We start from the raw sequence: 25,431 nt of genomic DNA on the forward strand, positions 1-25,431 counted from the left end.
GCTTTCCCACTACATGGGTAGAGTTGAGTAGCTGTAAGGAGAAGTGTATGGTCGTCAAAACCTAAAATTTTTACTATCGGGCCTAGTATAGAAGAAGTTTGGCAACCCCTGTTCTAGACGGTCAATGCAAGCTCAGCAGTTCATATGTCGTGTGTCTAAGCACATTGGATAATATCAACATCAAGAATAATGATGTTGATAAAAACAAATAGCAATGAGTCTTTACTAAGCATTTACTGTGTCCCAAGCAGTATACTAAACATTTTTCATATGTTATATAATTTAATCACCAAAATTTTAAAGAGGAGATATTATATCTCCTATTATACAGAAAAGGAAACTGAGGCTCAAATAGGTTAAGCATCTTGCACAGGGTCACAGAGCTAATCAGTGATGGTCAGGCACCCACCCAGCTCTCTGATTCCTACCCTATGCCTGTAGCCTGCACAGTACTGCCTGTATACATGGAGGGCACTTATCCTCTGCAGACACAACAAACTGTGAATACAGAGACCCCAAAGTCTCAGAAATATGCAACTGCCATCAAGAGGTGGCTCGGTCATGCGCCCTCAGTGCTAAGGATGGACGTTTTGAGGCCCAGGTGAGAGTCCTCGTGGGGAAGGAGGTATCTCCTGCTCCCAGCCCAGAACATGGCGCAGAATTCACACTGGCCTCAGAGACCTGCTCGCTGCACCCACTCCCACAGGGGCTACTCCACACCCCAGACCTGTGGGTGCCTCAGCGAGGCTACTGGACTCTTGTCTGTGCCAGTCGTGTTCTAAGACGTGTCTAACACTGACTGAGAGAAGCTGCTCCCTGCTGGAGGAAGGTAACTGGTAGTAGCAAAGTTCCTTCTCTCCTGCCCCAAGCAATTCGGCTCCAACTGCAAATCTGCAGGGCTGGCTCAGCAATACCAAAGCCCAGTGGTTAATGCCCCATCTAAGCAGCTACCAGAGGGCAGGAACCCTCAGGCACGCTGCCCCTGGGGCTGAACCTGGATCCCACGGGTTACCTAAGAATGTCCTCCAGCCTCACTCACTGTCCTCCCTGAGCCCAGTACCTGACCCCCCAGCCCGTCTCCTATTCCCAGTGACGTCTGCTGACTTGAGCAGTGGCTCCCAGGGCCTCTGTGAGCTACCCGCCCCTCATGCAATTGTACTCCTGAGAAATGGTCAAATGACTTTCTGAGCATGGGCAGCACATCCTGCAAAGTCACTGAGGTGGGAGGTGGGCCAGCTGGGGACAGAGGCGAGCCCAGGGCCTCCAGAATAAAACCAGGGCCCATCAAAGGCATAACTTGTCCCTCTGGCTGCACCGCGGGCACAGGCCCCTTATGTGCTACAGCTCTTGACCTCCGAAGCCACAGGAAGCTGATTTGGGTCCTAAGGAAACTGCACTGACCTTGGAGCAAGGGCATCTGATTACGTTAGTTTATATCATCTTGATTGCATCTGATAACATTGGTTGATACCATCTTCCAGAATGGAGTGAGTCTCTCTTTCCCTCCCACCTGACCCCAGACACTTCTCTTCCTTCCTGGGGCCCACATGCCTCTGAGAATTACCTTCACAGCCACGAGCATCTTGTCCTTGGTGGGGCTGAGGTTGTAGCACTCGGCTAGGAAGACCTTTCCAAAGGCTCCCTCGCCCAGTTCTCGCTTCAACACGATGTCTCTCCTTTTAATGTGCTGCACATCTGCAGGAGGGGACAGAGGAGAGCAGCCAAGTCAGGCCCAGGCACTTGTCCTCCTTGGAGGCTCAGGGGGACAGGGGAGCACAGGGGTCTAGAGCAGGGAGGTCTGCTTTTGAGTCCACAGCAGGGACAGGCAAGCTCTAGCACCTTACCTTGGGCGTGAAAACAGGCATCGCGTGGTGGTTTGAGGGTTCCACCCAGAATGAAATCTCAGCTCTGTCCCCGACTAGCCCCGAACCTCTCTAAACCAGAGTCAGTAATCGTTAACACCCAGGATTCCAGCATAATCAGCTATAGTTGCTGGAGAGAGTATACAGCAGTCTCAACAGTTACTGTGCATGGGAATCCCCCGGGCATCGTGCAGGTCCTGATTCAAGTGGCTCTGAGAATATGCATCACTAATAAACTCTCAGGGGATGTCTGTGGGCTGTGGGTCCATGGACTGCACTGAGTAGTCAAGAATCGAGTTTGGGGCTTCCCTGGTGGCACAGTGGTTGAGAATCCGCCTGCCGATGCAGGGGATGCGGGTTCGTGCCCCGGTCCGGGAAGATCCCACATGCCGCGGAGCAGCTGGGCCCGTGAGCCATGGCCGCTGAGCCTGCGCATCCCGTCCGGAGCCTGTGCTCCGCAACAGGAGGGGCCACAACAGTGAGAGGCCCGCGTACCACAAAAAAAAAAAAAAAAGAAGAATCGAGTTTGAACCCTGGTTCCCTCTCCCTGCTAGTTTTTGAGCTTCGGGAAGTTATTTCACCCCAGAGCCTCAGTTTCCTCATCTGTAAAATGGAATTAACACCAATACCTTACTCTCTGAATTCTTGGGAAGATTAAATGAGATAATTCACATGAGAGTTTGGCCCAGTGCCCTCCCCTCCGACACACATGCACATACACACACACACACACGCACACACACACACACACACACGGACACACCACACTGGCTCTTGTTATAACATAATGACTACAGTGCTCCTAGTACAGTGTCCGGTTCGTGATAGACACCACCTAGTGGGAGTTACAGTTATCTGGGGGAAGCCTCTACTTGACAAGTCCCTCTCCTGTGAGAGAGAAAAAACAACGAAATCACAAAATCAAGTCCAGAGACCTCCCCAGAACCAGGCTCTGTGCAAAGAGAAGGACTACTGCGGCCTTGACTAATTTAGCAACCTAATTAAAGTCGGCCTGCCAGGAGAAAGCAAAGATGTGACCTCAGCCTTCCCACCTATTTGGAAAGAATGCTTCGAAGGAATTGTACAAGAAGTGGGCTGGTAAGGAGGGGAGTGAGCCGGAGATTACTCACCGACCTTTCCATTAACCGTTCAACAAGCAGAAGCCCATTAAATACCTGTATTCACATTATGAAGAGCATCACAGAGCCAGGAGAGAGGGTTGTCTCAAATGACCTTGTCAAAAAAATAAAAGTTGAGGACAGAGGACCATGGCAGGCTGTCCCCAAGAACAAGAGAACACGTTACAGGGACAGAGGGGTGTGACTGCAGGGCCATGGTTAGCGTTTTGGTTGGCCAGGGGATTCTTCTCATAATAGACTACACAAATCTTGTTTTTTTCTATCAGAATTATTGGTAGCCCTGCCGTGTCCCAGATGACCTGCTGGCCAGGATCTGTGGGTGCAAGCATTTACAGACCATTATTCTCTCTTCCCAGCAAGACAGACCTGCAGGCTCCCAGGCCACGGGGCTGCCAGGGAGCTGCCACTTGCTGCAGGGCTTCGCCCCCATCTTTACAACAAGGGAATTAGAAATCAGTTCCCTCTTCACACCCTCTGCTGCTCTGTCCTAGCCCTCTGAGGAATGGTATCTGTTGGCCTTGAAGGGGAGGCTAAGGGTCTCGCACCGAGAGAAAATGGGATGTCAGGACCTCTCCGGGGAGGCATCTGCTCATCGCTGCACAGTCATTCCCAGGTGACTACTGATGGGCTCCTGCGAGATGAGCATTCTGATGCAGCCTCAGAGTGGAGATGGGATGGCAGATTTACAGGGCCATGCCCATGCCTCTGAGCCGGAAGGGATCAGTCAGGGATGGAAAGTCAAGGGCACCTGGCTCAGGGCCTGGATCCTCCCCCACTATGGGCTGGCCCACCTCACAAAACATCTGGAGTCTCAGTTTCCTTATCTGTAAAATGGGTGTGGGAGGATAATACAAGTTCTACTTACCTGCTACCAGAGCTTTTCTATGTAAAAGTTGGTAAACCTTCAAGTCTTCTGAAATGGTGTGTGTTTTCACCATTATTGATATTATTTTACAAGAGGGGAAAATGAGGGCCAAGTCAGGAATCGCCAACTGGGTTGAGATGGGGCTCGGATCCAGAGCATCAGGACAGGCCAGAATAGCCAGGCCACTTGAGGAAGAGCTCCCTTTGGCCCCTGACCCCTCCCCAACCCCAGCCTCCCATGACATTGCGATAGGACGAAAATCAAAATCACCTAGAGGGCTTATGAAAACTGATCACTGGGGCCTTCTCCCAGAGCTTTCTGTTCAGGAGGTCCAGGTTGAGGCCTGCAAATTTGCCTTTTCTAACAAGTTTCCAGGTGATGTTGATACTGCTGGTCCGGCACCCCTCTTTAAGAACCACTGGAACAGGTTGACATGAGTGGGGCGAGGAATTAGCCAGCCGATGACCAATGTTCACTTTAACAGCTTGGCCTCAACAAGTGCCACAGCCACAGGTACGTGAAACATGCATCACCACTCAAAGACGAGGAGGAGGCCTGCAATCCCGGACTTACCCGTGTGGCCTAGGCGGAGTCAAGCCCCCTCTCAGAGCCTCAATCCCTCATCCTCACGATGGAGATCATGCCTCTCTTGATTTCTTACATTCTGGACACACCTCTACAAAGGCAGAGCTACAGAGCTATATATGCTCCTGGGTCCCTAAGTCCAACTCCGGGCTGGGTGACGTCACCAGCTCCCCCCACCACCACAGCTTCTGACTCTCAGCCACCGTGAGTCCAGAATGAGCAGGGAGGACCTCTAAGGAGAGTGGGGCTCCGTTTTTCAGCTGCTGTGCCTGGGTCACGTCTCAGAACCCTCCATCTCCTCTCCCTCCCTCGGCAGCAAGAATCACAAGCCTTGAAAGGTTCAGAAAAGTCACGTGGCAGCCGCATAGAGGGGGCCTTTCCTCGACCCTCCCTCCACATCCCAGGAGGGAAGAGCCTGGGGGCAGCTGCCAAACCCCAGCTTCAGGAGGTCAGAGCTTTGACAGCTGTGGGCCTTGAATGTGGCAGGGGGCAGGTGACCATGATGCTGGAAACTCGTCTGCTCTCTGCAAGCACGAAGCAGAGCCAGCCACGGACCAGTGTCTGCCCCCAGTCTGCAAATGGATCTCTTTCAGAGACACAGAAATGCCCAGTGGCTCAGAATGAAATCGCCGGGGCTCACTCAATTTGTCTGCAGGGAGAAGTATTTTGAGACCAATACCTGAGCTAAGCCCACGGATGGGGTAGTGAGATCTGAGAAGGGGCAGCAGATGGGAGGGAAAATTATAACAGACTCCATCCCACCATAAATCCTCCCCCGGGAGAGAACTTCCTCCCAGCCATAGGGATAAGAACTCCACAAGGTAACCTGGGAGCTTCGGCTTCGGCACAGAGAGGCTGGATTAGGGCCAAACGCATAAAGCAAATCACTTCCATGTGGAGAACCCTGTGTACCAACAAGACTCTAGACTCCAAAACACCATTCGAGCAGCTTCTTTCCCTGAACCTAAATAGGAAGACACAGGTAAAGGGGATTAATTTGTGCCCAATCCTACTATTTGTTCAACATTCCATTCTCACGATAACCCTGGGAGCTACGTGTGATTGTACCCCTTTCGCAGATGAGAAAATGGAGGCGGGGGGGGGGCGGGTAACTTTCCAAAGTTTGCGGAACTAAAATGTGGCCAAAGGAGTCTCTTTTTTTTCTGGCTCCTGAGCCTGTGTGCTTTCTGTTACCCCGGGGCTGCCTTTCCTCTATCCTCCCCCACTTTGTGTCCACCAAGACCATCGGTCCACAGAAGCTCAACCCTCTGTCTTCCCCCTTCCTCTACTCCTGCCCGACTTCTCTAACCCTGTCCATCCCTGGACCCTGATGCAACATCTTCCCAAGGGAAAGGGTAAGAGCCCCCACCCACCCACCCAGGAGGCCCCGGGGAGGAGGGTGTGGGTGGGGAAAGAGTGTGGGACGAAAGGGCACTGACTGTTCAGGCCCCTGGGGAGAGGCGGGAATGAGCCATTTTCATTTCTGACGTCCATATGTCTATTGGGGCCTTTTTTGTGTGTTGATTTTTAGCTCACACCGTGCTGCTCAGAGCTGCCTCTGGTGAAGCCATCTGACCCACAGGCCACAAAGTGATGGATTTTCCTAGGAGGCAAGGGCATCAATCTCCTTTTCCTGCCTGGCTGGCCAGCTCAGCAGAGTCTGGGTCACAAGGCTCAGACGTCGGGACACGGGCAGGGGAGGAGGAGAGAGGTGGATACACAGCACAGGCCGTGGGAAGACCTCCCAGCCTCCAGCACTGAGGGGGCTGCTGGAGAGAGCAAGGGGCTGGTATACAGTAAGGAGTGTTCTTGGGAAATTGAAAGGGTTCCTGACGTCTTCTGGCCTGACTCTTCCCTAACTCCTTTTTTCGGGAGAGCCACCACTGGATTCCCCCAGAGGAAGCCACCTGCACAGCTTCCTGTTCCCATAGGAGAGCTAATCGATTCATCAGACAAACACAGACTGAGGATTTCTATGAAATGGTTACTGCACCACAAATTTTTCTCTATACTGAGGACCAAGATACTCATTCCATCTGTGTGGGATTCACTTTGGGGAGGTCTTCTAGGCCTGGAGCAAGCTTGACTTAGGGCAGAATCACTAATCCAAGGAGGTCACCAGCTACCTCTGTGCAAAAGACCTTGGGGCCCTGAGAAGTTGGCAGGCAGGCTGTGTTTACACCCTCGTCCTTAATCTTCTCACCTGGGCTGCCTCATCCTGGCAGGTAGAGGTTTCCTGCAATACTTAGTGTGACCTGCAGAGACCCACTGGTCATAGATGTGGCCCAAGACATGGGTTACCACTGTCAGCTTCACCTCTGTGTTCTAGGAAAATGGGGGTATGGCAGCCATAAACTACTTATTCATCCTTGCAGACCAGGGATGAAGAAGCAGCATAAAACCCAGGGGAAAACATGATGTTGCTGAAAGAGTGAGACCTTGGGAAAAGAGACAGGTATTTTCATCCTGACCCTGCCACTAACTGTGCCTTACCCTCCCTCAGGCTCTGGTTCCTTATGTGTAGAATGGAAACCTTCAATATCTACTTGGCAGAGCTGTTAAGGGGACTGATATAAAAATTTTAGGTAAAAGATAATAGAAAATATCTGAAACATAATGGACATTTAACAACAGTATGTCTCCTTCCTTTCTGCAAGATTTTGCTTTTAACTAAAAGCTCAATCTACCTGTGAACAAAATAGTGGTCCGGAAAGAAACTTGGAGAAGGGTGGTGATATTCTCCTGAAATAAAATGACATGAGGTTGCATGGGGGTGGTGGGGGGCCAGCAGTGACTCAGGGGGTCACTGGCAGCCTATCTGAGCCTGCCACCGCGATGTCCAACCTCCTCCTCCTTCAGGTCCAGAATAGTTTGCGGGAGGAGGTTTGTCAGACAATGGAATAAAGACATCAAAGGCAGAGACAGCCACCTACTAAAGATTGCTATTGATCAACAGAGAAAAAACAGATTTCCCAGGCTTGGCAGTTATAAATAATGGTGATCCTGACTCTGCTGTATGTCAACAGTAAAGTCAGTCCCCCAAAGCCAGCACACTCCCTCAGCCACACTCAAAATTCCTTAAGAGAAGTTCACTGGCCACCTCGGTGCTCTGGCTAATTACTGTCCTAGGAGGCCAAGTATTCATGCGGCACTGAGATTGTCCTTCCCTGAAGGCTGTCGACTAGGGGGTGTAGAAGCAGGCTCCCCAGCACTCCCAAGGGCTGGCCATGAGTTCTCTTAGCTGAGCCTTGATGGGTTTTCCTAACCACCCTGGCTTACCTTCTTCCCTGGCCCATTGTAATACCCAGCTCCTAACTGGTTCCTAGGCTCCCTGCTAAGACTCCTCAGATCTTTCCCCCATCAACTCTATCTCACTCTGCACTTGTCTCTTTTAGCTCATTGTTATCCCTTGGTGCCCTTATTAATAATAAAAATAACTGTCATTGACTGAGCGCTTACCCTGTGCCCGGCACCGCGCTAAGTAACACCTCCTCTTCACAACTCTCTTAAATGCAGCGCGTTGCTACCCAAGTGCTACAGATGGGGAAGTTGAAGTTCAAGGTGATGAAGTAATTGCCCAAGATCACCCAGCTGTTAGAAGTGGCCCACCAGACTCTAAACTCTGGTATAAGCAGACGGCTGCCACCGAGCCCAACCTTCTGTCACAGCCCCCTCACCTCTGTAACTCGTACCTCAGACAGAGGCGCTGATTTCACATCAGCGCCATAAAAAGGAACGAAATTGAGTTATTTGTAGTGAGGTGGATGGACCTAGAGTCTGTCATACAGAGTGAAGTAAGTCGGAAAGAGAAAAATAAATACCGTATGCTAACGCACATATACGGAATCTAAAAAAAAACGGTACTGACGCACCTAGTGGCAGGGCAGGAATAAAGATGCAGAGGTAGAGAATGGAGTTGAAGACACGGGGAGGGGGAGGGGAGGGGAGGGGAAGCTGGGACAGAGTGAAAGAGTAGCACTGACATATATACACTACCAAATGTAAAATAGATAGCTAGTGGGAGTGCTGCATAGCACAGGGAGATCAGCTCGGTGCTTTGTGACCACCTAGGGGGGTGGGATAGGGAGGGTGGGAGGGAGACACAAGAGGGAGGGGATATGGGGATATATGTATACATAGAGCTGATTCACTTTGTTATACAGCAGAAACTAACACACCATTGTCAAGCAATTATACTCCAATAAAGATGAACAGAAAAAAAAAAAGAACAGAGATTTTCTTCCAATGGAACCCACTCCTGCCACCCTTGGTTGTCAGCACCTGAGGTCCAGGTGAGCAGTGAGGATGCCTTCTGGAGATAAGGGTGGTGCCAGAAGGCAGAAATCCGAGACCCCAAGGCCCCGTAGAAGAACAGAGGGTCTCCGCAGCCTTGGAGGCTCACGCATTACAAGGTGAGTCCTGAGAGCAACTGTGTGCAAAGGAGGAGGGAGATTCTTGGCAGGAAACGGTGGAAGAGGGAACAGGGAGAGGAAGGGAGGATCTCTGAGAAATGTGTGTTTTCTTTGCACTAGCCAGAACCCAGGGTCTCAGGCTGCCAAAAATGCTCAGAAGAAAACATTAATGCAATACCACACATTTAATTACACATGAAATGGAATGTCTTGAAATGGAAAAGAATAACATTCCCGGAGCTCCAACTGTGGGTTTTTGAAGCGGCAGGAGGCAGATAGAAGGCCAGCTCTGAATCTTGGAGGGGGAAGGTGACTGCCGAGAGGGCAGGACCCCTGCCTTTGCTAGTGGTGGGAATATCCGCCTGCCATCACAGACCTACCCTAGCCCCTTCTCCTGGCCCAACTGGGCCTTGCGTCTTGCATCATGCCTATGCATGGCAGGACAAGTGGAACTAACTTCCCCTTTTGTACCATATAAGAGCATGACAGATAAATGTGCCTTCCCAGCCAGCTACCGACCCTTTGTTGTGGTCTGCAGTCAACCCAGCCAGTTCTCCACCTGGACAGAAGAACGGAGCATGGCTGTATTGTCCCAATAACTGCTCGTGCAAAGCAATCCCTGGTTGATTTACGGACTAGGAAAACAAGAGGACCTCCTGGGTCCATGTCAAGGATTTTCCAAGAGAAGACATTTCCAAGGCTAGAGAGCCAACAGAAGAACTCTGTAGAATTTCTCTTGGAGGTATAGATTTTTAAATTAGTCCCCAGTTACTAACCAAATGGAGGTAACAAGGACATGGAAAAGGGTTCCAAGTTGAAGGAACACCAGCGTTGTCTGTTGCTGTCGCTGCCCCACGGTGTCTAAGACCCTGATGTTTCTGCAGGCCAGCCCATATCCCATCCCAAGGCTCTTCTCACTGAATTCCACACCCCACGTTATTTTCAGTTTGATGGCTTGGCAAAGGGGCTCTGGAGGGTGCTAGCAGATGTTGAAATCGAAAGGGCAATATCCTGTGTTATTGACTTTGTAGATTGGGTCCAGCACAGGGCCCAATACACAGTAGGTACTCACTAAATATTGAATGAATGAATGAATGAATGAATGAACCAAAAAACACCTCCAGGGTGCTGCTCGAGACTTTAGCAAGAAAAACACTACCAAGAGGGAGGAAGAAGGGAAGCCGAGGAAGTAGTAAAAAGAAAAGAAAGATGAATGAGAATGGGAAAGGAACCAGAAAGTTCCAAAGAGCAAACTTATTTATGTCCTGGCTCCAAGACTGGCCCCAGGAATCAGGATTGCACGGAAACAAGACAGTTTTGAGACCCACATCCTACTTCTCAGTCTCTGGCACTGCAGACTTCTGAGCAAAGTGACCCTGCAGGTCTGCGTCTGCCAAAGCTCTGCAAACACCAGGTCTCTGCTCCAGGGCATATGTGCACCCTTAGGCTAGAGGTAGCGGTCTAGGGCTGCAAGACACTGTGTTCCCACCAAGATGAATAAATAAACAAGACACCCTGCTGTTTCTGGAAGCAGTGAAGAGAGAAGATCAGCAGAGGACTGTCTGTTCTGGGGTGATTTCCAGCTCACGTTTCCTAACACAAGAAGTTCAGTGAGTGAGGCTAAAGTTCAGATGTGTTTCTGCCCCCAGGTGCTACGCCTCGGAGCTCAATCACCAGGAGCTCAGACATTGACTGACATCGCGGGGCCCCTGACATCAGCCTCCCTAACCAAGCCCATCCTTTCCTACCCGCTTCCTTCGTCTCCATGCTGGGTCAGCTCTTCCCATGGTGAGAGTACCTCTCTGGTTCTCATTAAGCGTGGATGGCCCGAGCCAAGAGGAAAAAGCAAAAGAACTCCCCAAGGAGAGCATCTGGAATTGAGAAGTTAGGTGCTGAAAGACGAAGCTCAGGCTCCGACTGGGAATCTGTCCCTCCAACAACTTGCCCAGCTTCCTACTTCCTCCCCCTCTTTTCTGGATGTTCCCTTTCCAACTTGACAGTGTCAAACACTCACTCGAAATACCCATACAAGGGGTTCCTTCTGCATCTCAGCCTCCCCAGAGGCCCTTCTCCTCCAGCATCAGTGCAGGGATGCTGCCTCAGCCTCCCACCCCTGGCATCTAACTCTCTCCCCCAAGTGCATCTGGTGATGTCACGGTTTCCCACAGCAAACATGGTTTCCCAATATTCAAGGTTGCTCCTTCCAGCTCTGGAGCTCTGGGCCAAGACGTAGACTGCAGGGCACCATGGAGCCCTGCATCTTCACACAGGAAGTCTTGAGGTCAGGAAGCAGAAACACCTATGAGAACCCCAGGGTGAAGCAGAGGAAGGTGGAGCACAGAACTACAATCACCCATTCACGGAACATGCCACTGGTCTGGACAATTACCGGTGACCTTGGATCCAACAGAAAACTGAACCCCTTCAGATAGGAAGAGGATGGGTATTGGAAGATGTTCATTAGGAGACCTGTGTAGTCAGAAGCCACAATATATCCCAATATACAAAACAAATACAAAAGGAAGAAAGGACACCAGTATTAGAGGAAGGGGAGTGAAGAAGAGCTTGGCTCTGGAGTGAGACAGGACTGGGTACAGATTCACATTCAATGACACATCTTAGGAAGGAGCATATGACAATTTACTAAACCAGTCTCAAGCCTCGATGTTTTCCTGAGTGAAATTAAGAAAGTATCCTTCTCACAATGTTGTATCTTTTTCAGTGCAGAAGTCTTACAAAGCTTGGGTTAAATTTATTTCTGAGTATTCTGTGCTCTTTTGTACAAAATTTCTAAAATTGTATTTCTGGCTTGTTATTTGCTAGTATACAGAAATCCAGCTAACTTTGGTTTTCTGGTCTTGTATCATGCAATCTTACTAAATTCACTTAGCTCTAGTTCCTTTTTTTCTTTTTTTTGAAATTCCTTAGAACATTCTACATACATGCTAACGTTATTTTCAAATAAAGTTTTATTTCTTCTTTCCAATACAAAAGTGTCCATCTCATTCATTGAATTGTCATGAGGAGTCAATGAAATTATGTGTGTGTACAGTGATGTGTTTGCAGAATGTTGAATGAACTCATGGCTGTAAGGTTCATAAAGGAACAGACCCATTCCTTCCTTTCACCCACCCCTTACTCAACCCTTCAATGATCCCCCCTGATGACTTAATCTCTCTAAGCCTCGATTGCCTCACCTGTAAAATGGAAAGTAAAAAAGAAAAAAGTGCCTATTGCATGGAGGTGTGGTATCTTTAAATGAGATAAGAAGTGTTACATGCTTAGAACAGTGCGGGGGCACAGAGTAGGTGCTCAATACACATTAGCCTATAGTGTCAGTGCCCTCAGGGTAATCTTTAATCTTAGTTCTGATAGTTGAGAACTGTGATAACATGGCCCAACTCAGCTGGGCTCAGACATGCTTCCTTTTCAGCCCCATCTGCACAAAGTGCTCTTTGCTGCAGGCTCACCGCTGCCCACCCCATTATACCCAGTCAGGCCTCCCTTCACCTGGCCTCAGGGTTTGCACCCCGTTCTTCCAGACTCTGTTGGAGGCCCCTGAAGCCCACCTCCACAGACTGCGGAGGCCATCGGGGGGCCTGAGGGGTTCGTGATTGAGCCCCTTCCAAGGGGGATGCCCCCAATTCCAGCTCCCCCTCCCAGAGCTAAGGCGTCCTCCAGTCACGGGCCCCCTCCCTCTCTAAGCCTCCCGCTCTAGTCCGCACTCTCTTCAGCCCTGTATCTGATAGGGTTCAAGGTCAGAGGCTGGAACCTGTGGGTCCCGGCCACGCAGGCCCTGGGTGTGGGCAGCTTGAGCTCCGTGCAGCCGGCAGATTTGTTCCGCACAGCCTCTGCGATCCCGAATCCCAGCCTCCTGTGTGGAAGCCTGCTTGCTCTGCCAGGTGTTTTCCCACCACATCCTCTGAGCTGACTTCCAAGAGTTCCCCCTACACCAGATGTTAAAAGCACTGGCCGGTGGTTTCCTGGCCTCTCTCCTGAACCTCCCCCTACTCTATAATTCTGCAACCAAAAACAAAAAAAAAAAGATAAAGTTTGAACTGGTGGAAATCTGGGTGCCACACCTGGCAGCTCAGACTAGGTCTAATCAAGTTCACCAAGTTCCAAGTTTGCTGCCTCTCGGGCACTGGCTAAAGGCATTAGCAAACCCTCGTATGGTGCCTTGGATCAGAAGCTCATTCTTTCTAGCTCTCCTAGTGCCCAAGGAAATAGAGCCAGATAGAAGATTGGGCTTCGAACAATGTCAGTATTATTTTTTTCTTACCAGTCCTTTAGAAGATCCCAGAATTTGGGGCCTAAGTAACTGATGGGACTAATGTCAGTGGAAAATCTGGAGAGGGGAGACCTCATTGAATATCACAGACCCCAGACCGGTGTTGCTGACAAGAGGGCAGCTCTCATCATTAGGTCTGGACGCCCTGGGGTGGCCCCCAAAAGCATCAGCCTCAGGAATCCTCATAAGACACACTCAAGAGCTCCACAAGACGCCATGTTCCCATCTCCTGCAGGTGGACCCCAACTCTCCCTTCCTATCAAGATGGGGGATCCCTCCCCTCTCATTTTTCATAGGAGATTTTTGTTTAATGTCGCAACATTTATACACCCTCTGTCTACTGTGGCTGCCTTCACCGGAGAGCACCGCGACCTCCCTCTCCTAATCGTTACCACTACTTTCTCGTTCTCTGAGAACAAGCTCTTCCTAACCCCTTGCCCACCTGCCCCTTCTCCTTGTGGGTTATTAGCCTTCATTGCTGGCCTGCTTTTTACTGCTCTGCGCAGCTGCTCTGCTCCTGTCTGACCTTTTCAGTGTGCATGTTTGTATGTGTGTGTGTGTGTGTGCGTGTGTGTGTGTGTGTTTTTTTCTCTGAAATAGATCTCCACTGCAGGCTCCCCAGGCAGGAGTGAAGGGCTCCTGAACCTCCATGGCACAAAGTGCAAGCAGGGTCCACAGGCCTGGGCTGCTGTTCCCTCCTGCCAGCTCCCTGAGAGGCCAGCCTTTGAGCAGGGCTCCCTTTGCACAGCCCATCCTGGCCCCACTGATTGCAGGCAGAGGAATTATTTGAGATCAGATGTTTCCCGCACCAACTCTTTTGCCCTTTCCCTGTAAGTCTCTTCTCTGGGAACTTACCCATTTTCTCATTTTCAGCACAAAAAGTACAGAAGCTGAAAGGCCAGGCAGCTATGGTCCTCTCCTGCAAATGGGTCTTTTGTCAATTACACATGGATGTCGTCCTCTATAACTTTTCCATATCTGTGAGATTTTGGATCAAACATATGTGAATCTCCAGTTACCCCAGGTCATGACTTAGGCAGAGTGATTTAGGAAACCCAAGTTATAAAATCAGGAAGGAATTAAATATTTGGATGCAAGACCAGTCATGGAAAAAAAAAAAGTTAACTGCAAAAGAGCAAAACCGCTTGATAAATGTCTCATTGAAATGAGGAAACCCCCCAAAAAGTTTGTAGCAGACCAGAGTTTAATAAATAGATTTGCTGTGCAGTGCTCAGTGAACTTAACATGTGTGAAAAGCTACGTCATGCTCTTCACCTGATGTGCTGTCTGTTGTTTTAGTTTCGTGGATGTTCAAGATAAACAGATTAATAAATAAAATCAACTATAAGTGCATTCATAAGTTCCCTGACAGCTGCGATGATCTCCAGGGGTCTGACTTTATATATATAAATCTTTTCGCTGCTCATGTGCAATTTGGGGGGCCACAGATTTCCCAGGAGTATGGTGGGGAGAATGAACCGTGAGACGGTGCAGGTTTTTGGTCTTGGATTGGAAAGGGCAGGGGGTGGAGAAGCACTTCTTATGCCTTGGTGGTTAAAGGGCCCAGTGTTGGCATTAGACATACCCAGCTCTGCTACTGACTAGCTGTGTGACACTGGGCACCTTAACCTCTCTGAGATGATATCTCGTCTGATAAGTGTGATCCACCTTAGATGGGAGTAAATGTGATAATATCAGTCTGTAAACCTCTTAGCACAGTACCAGGCATCTAGTGAGTCCTAAGACTGCTAAGACATCCATTTCCACTCTCTTAGCCCAGATTGCTCAGTTTGAGCTGTCTCACACACGCTCACTCACCCTGATACTCGTGGACACAGAGAGAGGGATGGATTCAAAGGTCCTCTCTTCTCTAAGTACACGCCTACTCCACCTACCCACCTACCCTGAAATAGGAATTTGTCCTCAGAAGCCTCTGCCTGCCACTTTCAGCTATAGACAACTCCAATAGCTCCAGGCCAGATGCCTTCCAAAAGGGCACTTTGCTTGGCTGATGGAGGCTTTTTGTTATCTGCTGTCAGGAGGGTCAGGAGACCTGGGGACACAGCAAGGCACAGGGAAGCTGGAGGGCAGCAGGCGACACATGATAAGCTCACAGTAGGTGGAAGTCACTTGGAGTAGCCTCTACCTTGGCTTATGAAGCTGTAGGAGTGGCTGAATGGGACGCCGGCCAGTGAGTGACTCTGTGTCTGGGTCCTGGCTAAGAAGAGCATGGAAAGAGCTAGAAAATGTCCACCCGCCACAGAGCCTGTAAGTAACCCTTGCTCCAAACCTACCTGGCAAGTACAGCCATTGACCCACCCCAGCCCCCTGCATGGTAGTGGTGGTCCTGCACAGAAAAGAAGCCAGTTCAACAAAAAAAATGTCATTTTGACAGAGATGGAAACTGGATTACCCAGCTGGACTCTCCTGGGGCCACACAGTCATTCAATCTGTGATGTAGTTAACAAATGTGCATTAAAGTTACAGTGTGTCTCCCTATGTGCTGGGGACACAGTGGAGAACAAAAGACTGTCCTGGGTCTACAGGAGCCCACTAGTCTAGACCCAAGACAGATGAGTCACGGGCAAGTTCAACAGGGTGCGATAAGCCCCACGGGGGTGCAGGGTAAGGAGAAGCCTCCTGCGCCACCTGGAAGTTACATCTAACTGGGTCTTGAGGGCGCAGGGAAGACTGTGCAGGGAAACTATCCCTTCTCTCTGAGCCTACATTGCTTCCCGTATAAATGGGAAAGTCTATGTAAAAGTGACCTTCCCCAGCAGTCAGCAAGAAAATGCTCCATTTCTGTCATCCTCCGAGAATAGCAATAAAAACGCCTGAATAGCATGCTGCAAGTTACTCCCAGGGCTCATGGACTGTGCCGCTCTGGTTTTAGTGGGGGGAGAGGAGGTTGTTTAAAGGAGAGCTACCCAGGAAAGCCAGCCTTGCTCCCATCACCGCGCCTCAGTCCTCTGGCTGTGCCTAAAAATCTCCCACCGCTGGGGCAGAGAGGAGGGTTTTATCGCCTCCTTATCCTACCTACTTGGCTCCAGCCAACCATGGTCAACATGACGAATAGAACCAGACCACCTGGGATCAAATTCAGACTACACCAGTCATTTTGCTCTGTGATCTTGGGAAAGTTACTTAGCTTCTCTGGTCTTCAGTTTCTTTACCTATACAAGATTTGGATATAATAATAGTGCCCACCTCATGGAACTGTTCTGAGTATAAATGTGTTAGTGTGTGCAAACTACTTAGAAAAGTACCTAAATTAGGCAAACATCATTAAATGTTTTTTGTTTTTTAACATTTTATTGGAGTATAATTGCTTTACAATGGTGTGATCATTAAATGTTAATTACCTTCACTATCACTGTTGTCCTCCTCCTCATCATCAAGATCTTCATCATATGATGAGCACAGTCCCAAAGAGAAAGCATTTATACTGGCGGCACCCTCCTTGTGTAGTGTCATTAAGAGGTTGGGTGTGGGGGGATAGAGTGGGAGTGTGGGATTAACAGATGCACACTATAATATATAAAATAGATAAACACAAGGATTTACTGTATAGCACAGGGCACAGGGAACTATATTCAATATCTTGTAATAAACTGTAATGGAAAAGAATTTTAAGAAAAGAATATATATAAGTATATGTATAAATGAATCACTTTGCTGTACACCTGAAACTAACACAATACTGTAAATCAACTATACTTCAATAATAAAAAAAGATGTTGGGTTTGATTCAAACCCAGGCTTCACTGCCACTAGCTGTGTTGTCATTTTGAGCCTCAACTTTCTCATCTGTGAAATGGGCTAATAAGAGGAGCCATAGTATGGTATTGTTGTCAGATTAAATGAGCTCACCTATAGAAAGCATCCAGCAGAACCCCTGGAACAAAAGGAGCTCTTGGTAAATGGGTTACTACTAGTTTAACACTGAGGAAGTCAATGTTTACGTCTCATCTGACTGTAGTCACTCTCTCCTTTAAGAAGGGGGGGACATACTTCATATAAGTGAGAAATAAATCTTACTGCTTCCTTGGCCTCTCAGAGACTGTGAAAGAAGACAAAAACATTTTAGGCCCCTGCTAGTTCTCCCTGATACTGGAAGTTGGACCCGAAGTAGCTGGCCCATTATTTAGCAGAGCACATTAATTAGTCTGTGTAAATGCAAAAGCAGGCTCAGCACTGAGTAAGGAAAGAACTAAACTGCGCTGAACGTTGAAATGTGGTGCCTGGATTTCCCTGGGAGGAGATGAGCGAGGAGAACTTGAAACAGAAAAAAGGGGGGGCCTAGCATCATAGAAGTGGCTTGGTGGCTGGAGGGCCATTCAGGAACAGAAATGTCTAAGATTTCATATTTGGTAATTTGTGTTGCTCCCACATAACCTTCCCATGTAACATCAAAACTATAGCAAAAGCCACTCTCTGTGATGTTCTGAGAATAAAACACTGAACAAAAGGCACGTTTCACGTATCAAGGATAAAGATTCAGGAGAGCTGTGGTCCACGTAGATGCTGAGGCAGGTGTGTAAACTCACCCATCCAGTGAAAGCAGGAATTTGGAAGTTTTTATGAGAAGAACAAGACACCCTCAGCCTACCCCATCCCTGGGCATCCTTGGAGGATGGGGTGGAATGTATATGTGGGATGGGGCTCCCACAGTTTCATGTGAAGGATGCTCAGCTGTCATCTGGCTTGTGAAATCATCCTCATTGTCCAAATCCCTACCTGACATCTCAGCTTGAGTGTCTAGTGGTCTTTCACATGTTGCACAGCCAGAAGAGAACTCTCTCTTTTTACCCTGCCCCTGTCCCTCCCCAGGGCCTCAATTTTCCCCAGCATGGGAAATGACATTCTCATTCACTCAGTGGCACAGACCCCCAATCCACCCGTTTTACTTGATGGTTCTTTTCCATAGTGCCACCAGACCCATCAATATATCCGATTGACTCCAACCTCCAAACGTTTCTCACATCGGTCTGCATCCCCACTTCTTCTCACCCCGCTGCCACCATCCTCCATCCTCACCTGGGCAATGGTCTCCCAACTGAGCTTTCATTCTTTTCCCACCCCTCACTCCCATGCCTCCACCCCCTCTGGAACACGGTCAGCCAGCCAGGGTCATCTTTAATAAAAAGTAAAGTAGAGGGGCTTCCCTGGTGGCGCAGTGGTTGAGAGTCCGCCTGCCGATGCAGGGGATGCGGGTTCGTGCCCCGGTCCGGGAGGATCCCACAGGCCGCGGAGCGGCTGGGCCCGTGAGCCATGGCCGCTGATCCTGCGCGTCCGGAGCCTGTGCTCCGCAACGGGAGAGGGCACAGCAGTGAGAGGCCTGCGTACCGCAAAAAAAAAAAAAAAGTAAAGTAGGAAATTTACTATCTCTTCCCTACTTCAAATCTGAGTTTAGGATGAAAGCCAAACTCATTTTATCATTGCTTATGGGATCTGACCCTGCTCTCCCTCTGACCGCACCACCGACCCCTCTTCCACCCTGCTCCTCCAGGCCCTCTACTCTACCCCACTGCTCTTTCTTCTCTTCTCACACATTCCAAGCTCAGTGCCACCTTAGAGCCCTGACAGCAGCCCTGACAGAGTCCTGACTACTTGTCCCCAAATGCCCACTTTCCGACCATTCAACTGAAAGGGACACTGGATAGAAGGGACACTTCTATCACAAGACACTGTTTAAACTTCCATGCATAGCACTGCTGCCATCGGAGAGTTGTCTTACTGACTTATTTGTCTGTTTATCCACTGGCCTCCCCAGTGGAATGAGAGCTAAGGATCTTTATGCTCCCATCAGAACTGTGCCCCAGCAACTCAAGGGATAGATGAGTGACCGCACGGGTGGCTTTTATTATCATTATTCCATAGGCTCCTGTGACTCTGAAAACCTCCAGTGAGAACTGGAGATCGAGCACCATCCATGGTGGCTGTGGCTTCAGCAAAACCAAATTCTGAAGCCAAGGTGGACGTGCTAATTATTAAGCCAGGGCAGTTCCCAGCAGGAGGGCAATCACAGCTCTGAGTTAACATAAAGCTTAAGGCCACAGTCATCTGAGCATAGATTCCACCAGTAAACACAAGAATGTCAAAGTTACTGAAAACCAGAACCTCAGGTTTTCCATCTCCCCTGAAATCCCATCTTCTCCTTAACCTGAGTCCCTGCACCCAAATGAGGGTTTGATCACAACATTAACTCATTAAACCACTGACACAGACAAAATAAAGAGCCATTTCATCAACTGGGAAGTCCTGAACTGCATAGCAATTAGGTGGGTTCTGTGAATGTCTCCAAGGGTAATGGCTAGGAGGAGGCCAGGCATGGAACCTCACTCCATCTCTGGGACACAGGGTGGGCATCCTTGTATGGGCCAGCATATCCTGCCACAGCTGCCAAGCTGAATCCTCAGCAGGGTGGGAGACTGAGGATGAAGGGGTTTGCCTACTGCATTTCCCAGATTGCACCCTACCTACTAGGCAGCCACCAATTTTGGCTACAAAGCACCCATAATCAAATGTGCACAGAAACTGAGTTCAGCCAACACCCACAGTAGCGGAAATAGGCGGTATTTTGTGTCCTTTATGAATGTAAGTTCATCAAGATCTGGGTCTCCTTCCCAAACAAGACTGACCCAGGACCTCCTTCCAGGGGAACCACAGAAAAAACTTTCCCAGTGTAAACTGACTCATTCTCAGTGACTTTGTTCAATACTTCGCTAATGAAACAAAAAGAAATTCCCTCAATTCCCTCTCTTCAATTCTACTTATCTCACTTTTATTTTTCCCTCTTGTCTTAGATGAATTGATAGTTTTTTTTTCCAAGGATAACCTCTCCACCCAAGCTTTCATCTTCAGTTTTTTCCATCTACTTTTCAGATATTGTGACATCTAGTATTTACCTCTGCTCGATATTATAAATCTCTCCTTCCCACTGACTTCTCACCTACAGAATAAGGTTTCCCCATTCCTAATAAAAAGCATTCCTTGACCCTACCTCCCCTGGAAATTTCTCCCGTGCCCCGCTTCATCACCAGGTTCATTGATAGGGAGTTTTACCTACTTGTGCAGGCTACCAAGCTTCAGCTCCCTATTTATTTCTCAAGCCTTTAAACTCTTCCTTTTACCATTTCACTCCCTGACCTGTCACAAAGTCATGGTGATCTCCGGATACCCAAATCCAACAGCTTTTTCTTCGTCCTCATTCAACACAGATGAATCCCAAGTCCTTCAGGGTCTGACCAAAGCTCACCTAAGCTCTCTCATCAATAGCTATCTTGCCCATGACTAGGGGTACTCACTTATCTTGTCAGACATAGATATGATCAGGATTCTGGAATTCCAGGAAGCAGAGAACACACAGAGACTTATCATAATATTGTGTATTACTTCACTGTGCATGGCCATTTCAGTGACCAGAGCTGAATTCTCCTTGCAACCCTGATGCATAGCCCTGTGCTTTGAATTAAGTTTAGATACTCATTCAATCCTGGAATATCATTAAGAGAATGTGTGCCACTGAGGCAGAAAAATCCTCAGTGAGTCATATGGGTGAACTTCCAGGGAAACTGGAAATACTCCTTCCTGGGAGATCTTTCAAAGGAAAGGAGCATTTAATTAATGCCTTAGTTAACAACTTTTGAAAATGAACAGCTATTTATCAAGCACACACGGTGCTGAGCAAGGTGGCATTAGCAGTTTTGCAGATCAGCGCACCAGCTGCAGCAGGGCCTGGGAAAGGGGAGGGGGGAGTTAGGCAGGCAGGAAGCAAGCCAGACCTGAGGTGGCTGCAGTGGCAGGGCCGATTCCTGGGTGTGCACTGGGCTCTCTGCTTCCTGGGCTGGGGTAGGTCCTGCCGAGGGCATGACTGGATGAAATAAGCAAGAAATGGACACTAGTATGTTAGTGAGGGCACCAGGCCCCCTTTGGCCTGGGCATCAGTGGCTGCTCCAATCACCTACAACTCTTTGCAATCCCATTGCAGGGAGGGAGAAAGACGGTCTCTCAGAGGTCCTTCCCATGCTGTACTTCCTTGATTCCCAGCTAGCCTGGCTTCCAGGAGAATGCCAGAGAGCCTCATATGGTGGGTCACACATGCCTGAGTGGGCTTCCAGGGCTGGCATCCATGGTCCCTCCCTCAGCCTGGCAGATAGGAAAGACTAGCACCCAGGGATCCTGGAATACACATGGCATCTTGGCAGCCGCCTCTAACAGATGACCCACGAACAGCTTGCCTGGGCTGTAGGTAGTGACACAAACCTAATTGCACTCATTGGTCTCCATTTCAGTGCTCCTCCCAGGCCCAGTTTTTCTTTCCCTTCCCTGTTACCACCCGATCTCAATCCTTAATATCACCCCCTTATGCTTGTCTGTGCCCCCATATGTTTGGGTTCTTTCTGGACCATCTGCTGTGCTGTCCATGTACCTTTCCTTTCCCCAGGACCTCCTCTCCAGCAGATAAGAGCCCAGGAACTCAGAAGAAGGGAGGGTCAGTTTCTCCTCCTGGTCAGCCTCTGTCCCATGCTCACCCCAGAAGGACACTAAGGGCCCTTTTAGGAAAAGAGGAGGGGACTCACTGGAATCCCAGCATGCTCTTTGCTGTCACCACTGAGAGCTACCACAGAGAAAACATGGCTATCGCTTGGCCTCCAAAGCTGCAGATTTATCAGTCTCTCCGCCGCTTCATCTTTCCTGTTGCTATTTCCTTGAATCCGCTCCGGCTGGTTGACTTCTCTCCAGTTTGGGCCCCTCTTTTTTGGCTGGAAATGTGTCGCTCTGAATCGTCTGTGGCCTTTCTTGCAGCCAGCTTCAATCTCTACAGCTGTGCCCCACTCAGTATGTTCCCAGGTGGCCACCTGCTTAAAGGCCAGGGCAGGAGGTCAGGGTACATGGGGACTGCCTCCCAACCCTCACCCTGACCTTGAGAAAGTCAAGCTGCCACGCTTGGTCAGCCATCTGTACGACATATGAGATTAGAGGCTTCACTCAAAATCCCATTAACATTTCTGGACTGTGCAGCTCAGAATCCCCAAACGTAAAATGTGGCAAGACTCTGGCCGGAAGAGCCCTTTGGAGAACAACATTATGGGAATATTGGCAGTGCTCTGAAGTCACCTGGGCAAAGGTAAGGACCCTACACTCACCAACTTTGTATCCTGGGCTCTGAAGACATCACGTTCCAGAAAGAGACGGCTTCCCTAAGTTAGCTCTCTGTTACAAGAGGACAGCTGTCTTAAGGAGAGCCCACTGGCTACTTGGGGATTCTTGGGGAGTCCCTAAATACCCAGGGGTGTCTGCAGTGGGCCACAAGGCAGGGATGCAGGGACACACAGCGCCTCTGGTGGGCGCTGCTGCTCAGTTATCCCCCTCATTCAGCCTAGCTACCAAAAGTATGGAAATGCCTACTGTTATTCATAAGAATAGAAAAATAAAACAAAATAAGCCAAGTTTCCAAACAGTAAAATAAAGATGGTATATCCACACAGTGGAACATTATCCAGCCGTTAAAAATGATGCTGCAACTCTGTGTTTACTGAGGCTGTGGAGAATCTCATTCTCATATATTATTACTGAGGGTACACATTGGTATAACCTCATATGGGTTATAGGTATAAAATAGGTATACCAAATAGCCTGTGGGGATTATTTGGCCCTGTATTAATGTTGTATTTAGGTTCAACCACATTTATTTAGGTTTATTATATTTTTGATCAATCCATTGAAGTTATTTGTAAGAGCAAAATATTATAAAGAAATTAAATGAATTTGGATACACCAAGGCAATGGAATAGCATGTATCTCTAAAAAAAAAACAATGAGCAATTTCTCTCAGAGCTCCAAAAAGCTTGCAGGGGGAATACTATAAAGCACAGGATAGTATGTGTGATATAGTTTTACATGTGCAAAATGGAGGAAAAACAAGAGCGTATATTAATATTTGTTTATATATAATTTGTTTAGATATAATTCACAAGGACACACAATAACAGTGGTTACCTGTGTGGTGATGGTGGTGGTGGTACAATGAACTTGCAGATGAGGGACAGGTGTAGGAAGAATTCATGTATATATGTAACATATATATAATATATATAATATATATATATAATAACTGAGGTAGACAATACCTCAATAAAGTTTGTATATAAAATCTTCATTTTACATCAACATATTACATATATTTATTATATATATCATACATATAAACTTTATTTTACATATATATTTACATATAAATAAATAAACTTTATTGAGGTATTACCTACCATAAAACTCACCCATTTTAATGTACAATTCAATGATTTTTAGTAAATCTACCAGTGGCACAACCATCACCATAATCCAGTTTTAATACATTCTCATCACCCCAATAAGATCTCTTGGGTCCATTTACAGGTAATCCCCATTTCCAACCCCAAACCTAGGCAACCACTAATCTACTTCTTGTCTACATAGATTTGCCTCTTCTGGACATTTCATAGAAGTGGCATCGTGCAAAACAGGATCTTTCGTGTCCTGCTTCTTTCACTACTTAGCATATTGTTTTTGATGTTCATTCATGTAGCATATATCAGTACTCCATTCCTTTCTACTGTTGAGTAGTATTCCATTGTTAGTGTATCCCATATTTTGTTTATCATCAGTTGATACACATTTGGGTTGTTTCTACTTTTTGGCTATTTTGAAAAATGCTGCTATGAACATTCATGCACAAGTTGTGTGTGTGCGCATGTGTGTGTATGAACCATGTGAATAGATTATCTACAAAAAGCCTTTAATATTGCAAAAGATTAGTTAAATGGAACATGAAACAATCTTATAAAAAAGGAAGTAGAAAAGCAATGGGTGTGTGTGTGCGCACGTGCACATAGAATGATTTGATTCTTTTTAATAATTAAATAAGAACATAAAAGAGATTTGAAAGGCAGAAAGCTAAAATGTTAACGGTGTTGTCTCTGGGTGATGGGACTGTGGATAATTTATGTGTTTGTGTGCTTTTCTGTATTTCAACAAATTGCCTACTGTGAATATAAATTACTTTTGTAATCAGAAACAAACCACAATGCTATTAGAAGTAAAACACCATCATACCCATTCAATTTCTCCAAGGTCTTTACCTCTCTGTTGCAGAAAGATACCCTACCAATAGTCCCCACATAGGGGAGGGGAGAGTGCATCCTATCTCTCTCTCTCTCTCTCTGTTTAATGCTGGTCACAGCATCCAGAAAACAGCAGATCCCCAATAAATACAAATCAGTTTTGGAGCCCTCAAGATCAGTCTCCATGGCAACCTGACAAGGGCATGACACTATATGAGCACCACCCCAGCGTGGAGATGGTCCAGCACAAAGAACGCCTGACTTGAACAGCCCGAGGCTGCCAATGGACCATAGTATTTATCTATGTGCCAATGGGATCAGGCTTCCCAGACTCGAGAGGCAGACATCTCTCTAAATGATGGCACATTGAAAGTCTGAACTGATCATCCTGATTGTGGGTTCCCTGAACTGCCATTTCTATTTATACAGCTGCAAACAGATGTCATGATTCAATATTTTCCAGAATTACATTTAAGAACTAAGTGTCCTTCCTCTATGTTTACTTCATTCACAATTTCATCATATTGCTTCATAATTACTCATTTGTCTGCACCAGGCCTGTGCCTTACATTTGTAGGACCTGGGACAATAGAATAATTAGAAGCTCACATCTCACATGTTCAGAAATTCGGAAGTCATAAATCAAGCTAACACGCTCTTAAATAAGGTACATCCTATCTTCCTACTCTATTGAATATATTTTCAGAATGACCTGAAGAACCAGGTACAAATTTAGACATCTCAGGCTCCTTGGAGTTGGTAGTTGGGCCATGCGGTGCCAGAGAACTGGACCCCGGCTTGCTTCCCTTTTCCACTGCACAGCCAAAGAAGCGCCAGGCGCCCCAGCCTGAGCCACCACTCACCCCTCACTCACACTCCCCTCTGCCCCCAAACAGCAGCCCCTTGGCCAACTCTTGGGCTTTACAGAGCACACACCTGCAGTGAAGCCCACCCTTAGGAGAAAAGACCAACAGACAGGCCTGCACGTGCCCTGGAAGTGGGCTAAGGACCATTTTGGTAAGGAATTCTGGTTTAGGCATCTGCAACTTTATCTAGAAGGGGCGTGGGACAGGGGCTGTGGGTGCCATGGCCCTTGGACTCCTGGCAGCTGAAGGAGGGCCCTGAAAAGTATGAAAACCCTCTTTCCCAAGATTAAGGGATACCAATCTGTA

At 48.0% G+C, this 25,431-nt stretch overlaps 1 protein-coding gene across 2 annotated transcripts in view; it reads right to left on the minus strand.

The window, feature by feature from the left end:
• The window catches only part of NTRK3 (neurotrophic receptor tyrosine kinase 3), a 296,832-nt gene that overhangs the window by 50,178 nt on the left and 221,223 nt on the right, over positions 1 to 25,431 (minus strand). For both annotated transcript variants that reach the window (XM_055088208.1, XM_055088207.1), the window contains exon 12: positions 1,565 to 1,695. In XM_055088208.1, the coding sequence (XP_054944183.1) occupies positions 1,565 to 1,695 (131 nt within the window). The remainder of the gene's footprint in view (positions 1 to 1,564; positions 1,696 to 25,431) is intronic.

Source organism: Physeter macrocephalus, chromosome 11, assembly GCF_002837175.3.
Source record: "Physeter macrocephalus isolate SW-GA chromosome 11, ASM283717v5, whole genome shotgun sequence".
NCBI lineage: Eukaryota > Metazoa > Chordata > Mammalia > Artiodactyla > Physeteridae > Physeter > Physeter macrocephalus.